Source organism: Oncorhynchus clarkii, chromosome 8, assembly GCF_045791955.1.
Source record: "Oncorhynchus clarkii lewisi isolate Uvic-CL-2024 chromosome 8, UVic_Ocla_1.0, whole genome shotgun sequence".
Lineage (NCBI taxonomy): Eukaryota > Metazoa > Chordata > Actinopteri > Salmoniformes > Salmonidae > Oncorhynchus > Oncorhynchus clarkii.
In genome coordinates this window covers 6,880,798-6,894,575 of record NC_092154.1, presented here as the reverse complement: position 1 = coordinate 6,894,575, position 13,778 = coordinate 6,880,798, and the positions used below count along the sequence as shown (strand labels likewise).

The 13,778-nt window shown below is 47.7% G+C and overlaps 1 protein-coding gene across 1 annotated transcript in view; it reads right to left on the bottom strand.

Annotated features, from left to right (window-relative positions):
• LOC139414897 (elastin microfibril interfacer 1a) overlaps positions 1-13,778 on the bottom strand; it is a 51,880-nt gene that overhangs the window by 18,891 nt on the left and 19,211 nt on the right. Inside the window, exon 2 of the mRNA XM_071162503.1 lies at positions 1,360-1,479. Coding sequence (XP_071018604.1) covers positions 1,360-1,479 — 120 coding nt within the window. The remainder of the gene's footprint in view (positions 1-1,359; positions 1,480-13,778) is intronic.

Genomic DNA, 13,778 nt, shown 5'->3' with positions numbered 1-13,778 from the left:
GGAGATGCGAGGGATAGGGAGAGAGGAGGGATAGGTAGAGAGGAGGGATAGGGAGAGAGGAGAGATAGGGAGAGAGGAGGGATAGGGAGAGAGGAGAGATAGGGAGAGAGGAGGGATAGGGAGAGAGGATAGATAGGGAGATGAGAGGAGGGATATGGAGAGAGGAGGGATAGGGAGATGAGAGGAGGTATAGGGAGAGAGGAGGGAGAGGGAGAGAGGAGAGATAGAGAGAGAAGAGGGACAGGAAGTGAGAAAGAGTGACACTGAGCTTAAGAGTCAGAGTGAGAAAAAGCGAGAGAGACAGAGAGAAGAGGGACAGCAGCACAATTACTGTAGATCCAACCAAATCAAGAGAAAACAAATGACATCATAATTCTTTCCATGACATCATGGAAAGAATTAACAAAAACAGAGCAATCTAGAATGCTTTTTGGCCCTAAACAGAGAGGATACAGCGGCAGAATACCTGACCACTGTGACTGACCCACAATTAAGACTCAGTGAGCATAGCCTTGCTATTGAGAAAGCCCACCGTAGGCAGACCTGGCTCTCAAGAGAAGACAGGCTATGTGCTCACTGCCCACAAAATGAGGTGGAAACTGAGCTGCACTTCCTAACCTCCTGCCAGATGTATGACCATATTAGAGGCACATATTTCCCTCAGACTATACAGACCCACAAAGAATTCGAAAAACAAATCCAATTTTGATAAACTCCCATATCTACTGGGTGAAATACCACAGTGTGCCATCAGAGCAGCGTGATATGTGACCTGTTGCCACAAGAAAAGGTCAACCAGTGAAGAACACACACCATTGTAAATACAACCCATATTTATGCTTATTTATTTTATCTTGTGTCCTTTAACCATTTGTACATTGTTAAAACACTGTATATTTATATAATATGACATTTGTAATGTCTTTATTGTTTTGAAACTTCTGTATGTGTAATGTTTACTGTTAATTTTTATTGTTTATTTCACTTTATATATTCACTTTATATATTATCTACCTCACTTGCTTTGGCAATGTTAACGCATGTTTCACATGCCAATAAAGCCCTTGAATTGAATTGAATTGAATTGAGAGAGAGAGAGAGAGACAGAGAGAGAGAGGGACAGAGAGAGAGACACAGAGAGAGAGAGAGACAGAGGGAGAGAGAGACAGAGAGAGAGAGAGAGAGAGAGAGAGACAGAGAGAGAGAGATACAGAGAGAGAGACAGATACAGAGAGAGAGACAGACAGAGAGAGACAGAGACAGAGAGATAGAGAGACGAGAGAGAGAGAGAGAGAGAGAGAGAGAGAGAGAGAGAGACACGAGAGAGAGAGAGAGAGAGATAGAGAGAGAGAGACTCACGCCATCACTCTGGAACACTGTCCCCAGGCACATCTCTGGTAGTCTGGCTTCACGTACGTCTCCACCCCATCCTCCATTACACAGCTGATGGTGCGTGTCACCACGTAAGCACACCAGTTCCTGGAAGGAAATACACACAGATGCCACCCTGTAAGCCCACCAGTTCCTGTAAGGCAATGCAAGCAGATGCCACCCTGTAAGCACACCAGTTCCTGTAAGGCAATGCAAGCAGATGCCAGATGAGTCACTTAGTCAGTGTGTTACTATTGGCAGAAGAATTGTATTAGAATGTTCAGAAACGAATAATAAACGAGTGGAAGGTCGATGTTCTTGATTCCACATAAGATCATACACACATGCATGCCTGGGATATGTGGACACACACAGACAGACTCACAAACACACCCTTCCCTAGCCCCCAGAGGGTTCAGGGAGTCTATCTGTCCCCCTCAGATGACCCTGGATAAGACTGAGGAGACACAGCTAGATTTAAGATTTAAGACACAGTCCCCGTTTCGTCCCAGGGAGACAGTCCTGTTATCTTATCATTTTCATATCATGACCCCAGTCCTCCTCTATAGTAAACTACCCCACTCAGTCCTCCTCTATAGTAAACTACCCCACTCAGTCCTCCTCTATAGTAAACTACCCCACTCAGTCCTCCTCTATAGTAAACTACCCCACTCAGTCCTCCTCTATAGGAAACTACCCCACTCAGTCCTCCTCCATAGTAAACTACCCCACTCAGTCCTCCTCTATAGTAAACTACCCCACTCAGTCCTCCTCCATAGTAAACTACCCCACTCAGTCCTCCTCTATAGTAAACTACCCCACTCAGTCCTCCTCCATAGTAAACTACCCCACTCAGTCCTCCTCTATAGTAAACTACCCCACTCAGTCCTCCTCTATAGTAAACTACCCCACTCAGTCCTCCTCCATAGTAAACTACCCCACTCAGTCCAGTCCTCCTCTATAGTAAACTACCCCACTCAGTCTTCCTCTATAGTAAACTACCCCACTCAGTCCTCCTCCATAGTAAACTACCCCACTCAGTCCTCCTCTATAGTAAACTACCCCACTCAGTCCTCCTCTATAGTAAACTACCCCACTCAGTCCTCCTCTATAGTAAACTACCCCACTCAGTCCTCCTCTATAGGAAACTACCCCACTCAGTCCTCCTCCATAGTAAACTACCCCACTCAGTCCTCCTCTATAGTAAACTACCCCACTCAGTCCTCCTCCATAGTAAACTACCCCACTCAGTCCTCCTCTATAGTAAACTACCCCACTCAGTCCTCCTCCATAGTAAACTACCCCACTCAGTCCTCCTCTATAGTAAACTACCCCACTCAGTCCTCCTCTATAGTAAACTACCCCACTCAGTCCTCCTCCATAGTAAACTACCCCACTCAGTCCTCCTCTATAGTAAACTACCCCACTCAGTCTTCCTCCATAGTAAACTACCCCACTCAGTCCTCCTCCTACCCCACTCAGTATAGTAAACTACCCCACTCAGTCCTCCTCTATAGTAAACTACCCCACTCAGTCCTCCTCCATAGTAAACTACCCCACTCAGTCCTCCTCTATAGTAAACTACCCCACTCAGTCCTCCTCTATAGTAAACTACCCCACTCAGTCCTCCTCTATAGTAAACTACCCCACTCAGTCCTCCTCTATAGGAAACTACCCCACTCAGTCCTCCTCCATAGTAAACTACCCCACTCAGTCCTCCTCTATAGTAAACTACCCCACTCAGTCCTCCTCCATAGTAAACTACCCCACTCAGTCCTCCTCTATAGTAAACTACCCCACTCAGTCCTCCTCTATAGTAAACTACCCCACTCAGTCCTCCTCTATAGTAAACTACCCCACTCAGTCCTCCTCTATAGTAAACTACCCCACTCAGTCCTCCTCCATAGTAAACTACCCCACTCAGTCCAGTCCTCCTCTATAGTAAACTACCCCACTCAGTCCTCCTCTATAGTAAACTACCCCACTCAGTCCTCCTCCATAGTAAACTACCCCACTCAGTCCTCCTCTATAGTAAACTACCCCACTCAGTCCTCCTCTATAGTAAACTACCCCACTCAGTCCTCCTCTATAGTAAACTACCCCACTCAGTCCAGTCCTCCTCCATAGTAAACTAACCCACTCAGTCCTCCTCTATAGGAAACTACCCCACTCAGTCCTCCTCTATAGTAAACTACCCCACTCAGTCCAGTCCTCCTCTATAGTAAACTACCCCACTCAGACCTCCTCCATAGTAAACTACCCTACTCAGTCCTCCTCTATAGTAAACTACCCCACTCAGTCCTCCTGTATAGTAAACTACCCCACTCAGTCCTCCTCCATAGTAAACTACCCCACTCAGTCCTCCTGTATAGTAAACTACCCCACTCAGTCCTCCTCCATAGTAAACTACCCCACTCAGTCCTCCTCTATAGTAAACTACCCCACTCAGTCCTCCTCCATAGTAAACTACCCCACCCAGTCCTCCTCCATAGTAAACTACCCCACTCAGTCCTCCTCAATAGTAAACTACCCCACTCAGTCCTCCTCCATAGTAAAATACCCCACTCAGTCCTCCCCTATAGTAAACTACCCCACTCAGTCCTCCTCCATAGTAAACTACCCCACTCAGTCCTCCTCTATAGTAAACTACCCCACTCAGTCCTCCTCCATAGCAAACTACCTCACTCAGTCCTCCTCTATAGTAAACTACCCCACTCAGTCCTCCTCCATAGTAAACTACCCCACTCAGTCCAGTCCTCCTCTATAGTAAACTACCCCACTCAGTGCTCCTCCAAAGTAAACTACCCCACTCAGTCCTCCTCCATAGTAAACTACCCCACTCAGTCCTCCTCCATAGTAAACTACACCTCTCAGTCCTCCTCCATAGTAAACTACCCCAATCAGTCCTCCTCTATAGTAAACTACCCCACTCAGTCCTCCTCTATAGTAAACTACCCCACTCAGTCCTCCTCTATAGTAAACTACCCCACTCAGTCCTCCTCCATAGTAAACTACCCCACTCAGTCCTCCTCTATAGTAAACTACACCACCCAGTCCTCCTCTATAGTAAACTACCCCACTCAGTCCTCCTCTATAGTAAACTACCCCACTCAGTCCTCCTAGATAGTAAACTACCCCACTCAGTCCTCCTCTATAGTAAACTACCCCACTCAGTCCTCCTCCACAACTAAACTACCCCACTCAGTCCAGTCCTCCTCTATAGTAAACTACCCCACTTAGTCCTCCTCCATAGTAAACTACCCCACGCAGTCCTCCTCCATAGTAAACTACCCCACTTAGTCCTCCTCTATAGTAAACTACCCCACTCAGTCCTCCTCTATAGTAAACTACCCCACTCAGTCCTCCTCTATAGTAAACTACCCCACTCAGTCCTCCTCTATAGTAAACTACCCCACTCAGTCCTCCTTTATAGTAAACTACCCCACTCAGGCCAGTCCTTCTCTATAGTAAACTACCCCACTCAGTCCTCCTCCATAGTAAACTACCCCACTCAGTCCTCCTCCATACTAAACTACCCCACTCAGTCCAGTCCTCCTCTATAGTAAACTACCCCACTTAGTCCTCCTCCATAGTAAACTACCCCACGCAGTCCTCCTCCATAGTAAACTACCCCACTTAGTCCTCCTCTATAGTAAACTACCCCACTCAGTCCTCCTCTATAGTAAACTACCCCACTCAGTCCTCCTCTATAGTAAACTACCCCACTCAGTCCTCCTCTATAGTAAACTACCCCACTCAGTCCTCCTTTATAGTAAACTACCCCACTCAGGCCAGTCCTCCTCTATAGTAAACTACCCCACTCAGTCCTCCTCCATAGTAAACTACCCCACTCAGTCCTCCTCTATAGTAAACTACCCCACTCAGTCCTCCTCTATAGTAAACTACCCCACTCAGTCCTCCTCTATAGTAAACTACCCCACTCAGTCCAGTCCTACTCTATAGTAAACTACCCCACTCAGTCCTCCTCCATAGTAAACTACCCCACTCAGTCCTCCTCCATAGTAAACTACCCCACTCAGTCCTCCTCCATAGTAAACTACCCCACTCAGTCCAGTCCTCCTCTATAGTAAACTACCCCACTCAGTCCTCCTCTATAGTAAACTACCCCACTCAGTCCTCCTCTATAGTAAACTACCCCACTCAGTCCTCCTTTATAGTAAACTACCCCACTCGGGCCAGTCCTCCTCTATAGTAAACTACCCCACTCAGTCCTCCTCTATAGTAAACTACCCCACTCAGTCCTCCTCTATAGTAAACTACCCCACTCAATCCTCCTCTAGTAAACTACCCCACTCAGTCCAGTCCTCCTCTATAGTAAACTACCCCACTCAGTCCTCCTCCATAGTAAACTACCCCACTCAGTCCTCCTCTATAGTAAACTACCCCACTCAGTCCTCCTCTATAGTAAACTAACCCACTCAGTCCTCCTCTATAGTAAACTACCCCACTCAGTCCTCCTCCATAGTAAACTACCCCACTCAGTCCTCCTCTATAGTAAACTACCCCACTCAGTCCTCCTCTATAGTAAACTACCCCACTCAGTCCTCCTCTATAGTAAACTACCCCACTCAGTCCTCCTCTATAGTAAACTACCCCACTCAGTTCTCCTTTATAGTAAACTACCCCACTCAGGCCAGTCCTCCTCTATAGTAAACTACCCCACTCAGTCCTCCTCCATAGTAAACTACCCCACTCAGTCCTCCTCTATAGTAAACTACCCCACTCAGTCCTCCTCTATAGTAAACTACCCCACTCAGTCCTCCTCTATAGTAAACTACCCCACTCAGTCCAGTCCTCCTTTATAGTAAACTACCCCACTCAGTCCTCCTCCATAGTAAACTACCCCACTCAGTCCTCCTCCATAGTAAACTACCCCACTCAGTCCTCCTCTATAGTAAACTACCCCACTCAGTCCTCCTAGATAGTAAACTACACCACTCAGTCCTCTTCTATACTAAACTACCCCACTCAGTCCTCCTCTATATTAAACTACCCCACTCAGTCCTCCTCCATAGTAAACTACCCCACTCAGTCCAGTCCTCCTCTATAGTAAACTACCCCACTCAGTCCTCCTCTATAGTAAACTACCCCACTCAGTCCTCCTCTATAGTAAACTACCCCACTCAGTCCTCCTCTATAGTAAACTACCCCACTCAGTCCTCCTTTATAGTAAACTACCCCACTCGGGCCAGTCCTCCTCTATAGTAAACTACCCCACTCAGTCCTCCTCCATAGTAAACTACCCCACTCAGTCCTCCTCTATAGTAAACTACCCCACTCAATCCTCCTCTAGTAAACTACCCCACTCAGTCCAGTCCTCCTCTATAGTAAACTACCCCACTCAGTCCTCCTCTATAGTAAACTACCCCACTCAGTCCTCCTCTATAGTAAACTACCCCACTCAGTCCTCCTCTATAGTAAACTAACCCACTCAGTCCTCCTCTATAGTAAACTACCCCACTCAGTCCTCCTCCATAGTAAACTACCCCACTCAGTCCTCCTCTATAGTAAACTACCCCACTCAGTCCTCCTCTATAGTAAACTACCCCACTCAGTCCTCCTCTATAGTAAACTACCCCACTCAGTCCTCCTCTATAGTAAACTACCCCACTCAGTTCTCCTTTATAGTAAACTACCCCACTCAGGCCAGTCCTCCTCTATAGTAAACTACCCCACTCAGTCCTCCTCCATAGTAAACTACCCCACTCAGTCCTCCTCTATAGTAAACTACCCCACTCAGTCCTCCTCTATAGTAAACTACCCCACTCAGTCCTCCTCTATAGTAAACTACCCCACTCAGTCCAGTCCTCCTTTATAGTAAACTACCCCACTCAGTCCTCCTCCATAGTAAACTACCCCACTCAGTCCTCCTCCATAGTAAACTACCCCACTCAGTCCTCCTCTATAGTAAACTACCCCACTCAGTCCTCCTAGATAGTAAACTACACCACTCAGTCCTCTTCTATACTAAACTACCCCACTCAGTCCTCCTCTATATTAAACTACCCCACTCAGTCCTCCTCCATAGTAAACTACCCCACTCAGTCCAGTCCTCCTCTATAGTAAACTACCCCACTCAGTCCTCCTCTATAGTAAACTACCCCACTCAGTCCTCCTCTATAGTAAACTACCCCACTTAGTCCTCCTCTATAGTAAACTACCCCACTCAGTCCTCCTCTATAGTAAACTACCCCACTCAGTCCTCCTCTATAGTAAACTACCCCACTCAGTCCTCCTCTATAGTAAACTACCCCACTCAGTCCTCCTTTATAGTAAACTACCCCACTCAGGCCAGTCCTCCTCTATAGTAAACTACCCCACTCAGTCCTCCTCCATAGTAAACTACCCCACTCAGTCCTCCTCTATAGTAAACTACCCCACTCAGTCCTCCTCTATAGTAAACTACCCCACTCAGTCCTCCTCTATAGTAAACTACCCCACTCAGTCCAGTCCTCCTCCATAGTAAACTACCCCACTCAGTCCTCCTCCATAGTAAACTACCCCACTCAGTCCTCCTCTATAGTAAACTACCCCACTCAGTCCTCCTCTATAGTAAACTACCCCACTCAGTCCTCCTAGATAGTAAACTACACCACTCAGTCCTCTTATATACTAAACTACCCCACCCAGTCCTCCTCTATATTAAACTACCCCACTCAGTCCTCCTCCATAGTAAACTACCCCACTCAGTCCTCCTCCATAGTAAACTACCCCACTCAGTCCAGTCCTCCTCTATAGTAAACTACCCCACTCAGTCCTCCTCTATAGTAAACTACCCCACTCAGTCCTCCTCTATAGTAACCTACCCCACTCAGTCCTCCTTTATAGTAAACTACCCCACTCGGGCCAGTCCTCCTCTATAGTAAACTACCCCACTCAGTCCTCCTCCATAGTAAACTACCCCACTCAGTCCTCCTCTATAGTAAACTACCCCACTCAGTCCTCCTCTAGTAAACTACCCCACTCAGTCCAGTCCTCCTCTATAGTAAACTACCCCACTCAGTCCTCCTCCATAGTAAACTACCCCACTCAGTCCTCCTCTATAGTAAACTACCCCACTCAGTCCTCCTCTATAGTAAACTAACCCACTCAGTCCTCCTCTACAGTAAACTACCCCACTCAGTCCTCCTCCATAGTAAACTACCCCACTCAGTCCTCCTCTATAGTAAACTACCCCACTCAGACCTCCTCTATAGTAAACTACCCCACTCAGTCCTCCTCTATAGTAAACTACCCCACTCAGTCCTCCTCTATAGTAAACTACCCCACTCAGTTCTCCTTTATAGTAAACTACCCCACTCAGGCCAGTCCTCCTCTATAGTAAACTACCCCACTCAGTCCTCCTCCATAGTAAACTACCCCACTCAGTCCTCCTCTATAGTAAACTACCCCACTCAGTCCTCCTCTATAGTAAACTACCCCACTCAGTCCTCCTCTATAGTAAACTACCCCACTCAGTCCAGTCCTCCTCTATAGTAAACTACCCCACTCAGTCCTCCTCCATAGTAAACTACCCCACTCAGTCCTCCTCTATAGTAAACTACCCCACTCAGTCCTCCTCTATAGTAAACTACCCCACTCAGTCCTCCTAGATAGTAAACTACACCACTCAGTCCTCTTCTATACTAAACTACCCCACTCAGTCCTCCTCTATATTAAACTACCCCACTCAGTCCTCCTCCATAGTAAACTACCCCACTCAGTCCAGTCCTCCTCTATAGTAAACTACCCCACTCAGTCCTCCTCTATAGTAAACTACCCCACTCAGTCCTCCTCTATAGTAAACTACCCCACTCAGTCCTCCTTTATAGTAAACTACCCCACTCAGGCCAGTCCTCCTCTATAGTAAACTACCCCACTCAGTCCTCCTCCATAGTAAACTACCCCACTCAGTCCTCCTCTATAGTAAACTACCCCACTCAGTCCTCCTCTATAGTAAACTACCCCACTCAGTCCAGTCCTCCTCTATAGTAAACTACCCCACTCAGACCTCCTCCATAGTAAACTACCCCACTCAGTCCTCCTCTATAGTAAACTACCCCACTCAGTCCTCCTCTATAGTAAACTACCCCACTCAGTCCTCCTCTATAGTAAACTACCCCACTCAGTCCTCCTCCATAGTAAACTACCCCACTCAGTCCTCCTCTATAGTAAACTACCCCACTCAGTCCTCCTTTATACTAAACTAACCCACTCAGTCCTCCTCCATAGTAAACTACCCCACTCAGTCCTCCTCTATAGTAAACTACCCCACTCAGTTCTCCTCTATAGTAAACTACCCCACTCAGTCCTCCTCCATAGTAAACTACCCCACACAGTCCCCCTCTATAGTAAACTACCCCACTCAGTCCTCCTCTATAGTAAACTACCCCAGTCAGTCCTCCTTTATACTAAACTAACCCACTCAGTCCTCCTCCATAGTAAACTACCCCACTCAGTCCTCCTCTATAGTAAACTACCCCACTCAGTCCTCCTCTATAGTAAACTACCCCACTCAGTTCTCCTCTATAGTAAACTACCCCACTCAGTCCTCCTCCATAGTAAACTACCCCACACAGTCCCCCTCTATAGTAAACTACCCCACTCAGTCCAGTCCTCCTCCATAGTAAACTACCCCACTCAGTCCTCCTTTATAGTAAACTACCCCACTCAGTCCAGTCCTCCTCTATAGTAAACTACCCCACTCAGTCCCCCTCTATAGTAAACTACCCCACTCAGTCCAGTCTTCCTCCACTACTTCTTTGGCTGTGATTCCAGCCAATTAGTGTCCCTCTAGGGTCCAGCAGACTCTGGCCTTGGAACTGTAAGTTCTAACGGACAAACAGTTCCTGGTTACAGGAATCTCCAACAGCATTTCTCCTCTCTCTATGATGTTAAACACCTTGATCCACCCCAAATCTCCTCTGACTCCTCCATTCCTGTGTCTGAATGGGTTTATCCTCTCTCTCTCTCCCCTCGCTCTCTCTTTCTCCCCCTTCTTTCTTTCTCTCCCCTTCTCTCCCCCTTCTCTCTTTCTCCCGCGTTCTCTCTCTCTCTCTCTCCCCACTCTCTCTCTCTCCCCCCTCGCTCTCTCTCTCTCTCTCTTGCTCTCTCTCTCCCCCTTTCCCCCTCTCTCCTCCCCTCTCTTTCTCTCCACCCTAGCTCTCTCTCTCCCCTTTTCTCCCCCTTCTCTCTCCCCCTCTCTCTCTCTCCCTTCCCCCTTCTCTCTCTCTCCCCTCGCTCTCTCCCTCCCTGCTCTCTCTCCCTCCCCCTCTCTCTCTCAATTCAATTCAAGGGGCTTTATTGGCATGTGAAACATGTGTTAACATTGCCAAAGCAAGTGAAGTAGAAAATAAACAAAAATGAAAAAAAACATAACTCTCTCTATCTCTCTCTCTCAAGAGGCTGTATTAGAATGGGGAAACATATGTTACATTGCCAAAGCAAGTTAAGTAGATAATAAATAAACAAGAATAAATAACGATAAACATTACACTCACAAAAGTTCCAAAACAATAAAGACATTACAAATGTCATATTATATATTTACAGTGTTTTAACAATGTATAAATGGTTAAAGTACACAAGGGAAAATAAATAAACATAAATATGGGTTGTATTTACAATGGTGTTTGTTCTACACTGGTTGCCCTTTTCTTGTGGCAACAGGTCACATATCTTGCTGCTCTGATGGCACACTGTGGTATTTCACCCAGTAGATATGGGAGTTTATCAAAATTGGGTTTGTTTTCGAATTCTTTGTGGATCTGTGCAATCTGAGGGAAATATGTGTCTCTAATATGGTCATACGTCTGGCAGGAGGTTAGGAAGTGCAGCTCAGTTTCCACCTCATTTTGTGGGCAGTGAGCACATAGCCGGTCTTTTCTTGAGAGCCAGGTCTGCCTACAAGGGGTCTTTCTCAATAGCAAGGCTATGCTCACTGAGTCTGTACATAGTCAAAGCTTTCTTTAAGTTTGGGTCAGTCACAGTGGCCAGGCATTCTGCCACTGTGTACTCTCTGTTTACGGCTAAATAGATGTATAGTTGGCTCAGTTTTTTTGTTAATTCTTTCCAATGTGTCAAGTAATTATCTTTTTGTTTTCTCATGATTTGGTTGGGTCTAATTGTGCTGCTGTCTCTCTACCCCTTTCTCTCTCTCACTCCCAGCCCCCCCTCTTTTCTCTCTCTCTCACTCCCACTCCCAGCCTCTCTCTCTCTCTCACTCCCAGCCTCTCTCGCTCTCACTCCCACCCCCAGCCCCTCCCTCTCCCACTCCCAGCCTCTCTCTCTCTCACTCCCAGCTTCTCTCGCTCCCACTCCCAGCCTCTCTCTCTCACTCCCAGACCCCCCTCTTTTCTCTCTCTCTCTCTCTCTCTCTCTCTCTCTCTCTCTCTCTCTCTCTCTCTCTCTCTCTCTCTCTCTGTCTCTCTCTCTCTCTCTCTCTCTCTCTCTCTCACTCCCAGCCTCTCTCTCTCACTCCCACTCCCAGCCCCTCTCTCTCCGACTCCCAGCCTCTCTCTCTCTCACACCCAGCCTCTCTCACTCCCACTCCCAGCCTCTCTCTCTCACTCCCAGACCCCCTCTTTTCTCTCTCTCTCTCTCTCTCTCTCTCTCTCTCTCTCTCTCTCTCTCTCTCTCTCTCTCTCTCTCTCTCTCTCTCTCTCTCCCACTCCCAGCCTCTCTCTCTCCCACTCCCAGCCTCTCTCTCTCTCACTCCCAGCCCCTCTCACTCCCACTCCCAGCCTCTCTCTCTCACTCCCAGACCCCCCTATTTTCTCTCTCTCTCTCTCCCACTCCCAGCCTCTCTCTCTCCCACTCCCAGACTCTCTCTCTCACTCCCAGACCCCCCTATTTTCTCTCTCTCTCTCTCCCACTCCCAGCCTCTCTCTCTCTCTCTCTCTCTCTCTCTCTCTCTCTCTCTCTCTCTCTCTCTCTCTCTCTCTCTCTCTCTCTCTCACTCCCAGCCTCTCTCTCTCACTCCCACTCCCAGCCCCTCTCTCTCCGACTCCCAGCCTCTCTCTCTCTCACACCCAGCCTCTCTCACTCCCACTCCCAGCCTCTCTCTCTCACTCCCAGACCCCCTCTTTTCTCTCTCTCTCTCTCTCTCTCTCTCTCTCTCTCTCTCTCTCTCTCTCTCTCTCTCCCACTCCCAGCCTCTCTCTCTCCCACTCCCAGCCTCTCTCTCTCTCACTCCCACCCCCTCTCACTCCCACTCCCAGCCTCTCTCTCTCACTCCCAGACCCCCCTATTTTCTCTCTCTCTCTCTCCCACTCCCAGCCTCTCTCTCTCCCACTCCCAGACTCTCTCTCTCACTCCCAGACCCCCCTATTTTCTCTCTCTCTCTCTCCCACTCCCAGCCTCTCTCTCTCTCTCTCTCTCTCTCTCTCTCTCTCTCTCTCTCTCTCTCTCTATCTCTCTCTAACATGAAATTCTACATTCAGACAACTGTATTCCAATAAAAATATTCATGAATCCAGATATCCAGGGTGAAATCACTCACCGCTGTAGAAAATCAAAGACATGGAGCCGGACTGTTATGTATTTTTCCAGACTGTCTACTAGCTGGGGATTTATGGTTCTTTGACATTCAGAAATGATTTCTGAAGAAATTCCAGCCACTATAAACAACTAACTATTTTCGGTCTGAGTAACCCAAGCATGCGAGAAGATATTTGAAAGAGAAATTATTAAATGTTTAATGTTTACTGTTGAGCTGTTTGACGTTGTCGGCCTCTGTCTACTCTAGGGACATTCTGCAGCTCATCTAATGGCAGGGGTTTAGTAGCTGAATGACCCCTGGGAGGGGTTTAGTAGCTGAATGACCCCTGGGAGGGGTATATTATCTGAATGACCCCTGGGAGGGGTTTAGTAGCTGAATAACCTGGGAGGGGTTTAGTAGCTGAATGACCTCTGGGAGGGGTATATTATCTGAATGACCCCTGGGAGGGGTTTAGTAGCTGAATGACCCCTGGGAGGGGTATAGTAGCTGAATGACCCCTGGGAGGGGTTTAGTATCTGAACGACCCCTGGGAGGGGTTTAGTAGGTGAATGACCCCTGGGAGGGGTTTAGTATCTGAATGACCCATGGGAGGGGTTTAGTAGGTGAATGACCCCTGGGAGGGGTTTAGTATCTGAACGACCCCTGAGAGGGGTTTAGTATCTGAATGACCCCTGGGAGGGGTTTAGTATCTGAATGACCCCTGGGAGGGGTTTAGTAGGTGAATGACCCCTGGGAGGGGTTTAGTATCTGAATGACCCCTGGGAGGGGTTTAGTATCTGAATGACCCCTGGGAGGGGTTTAGTAGGTGAATGACCCCTGGGAGGGGTTTAGTATCTGAACGACCCCTGGGAGGGGTTTAGTAGGTGACTGACCCCTGGGAGGGGTTTAGTATCTGAATGACCCCTGT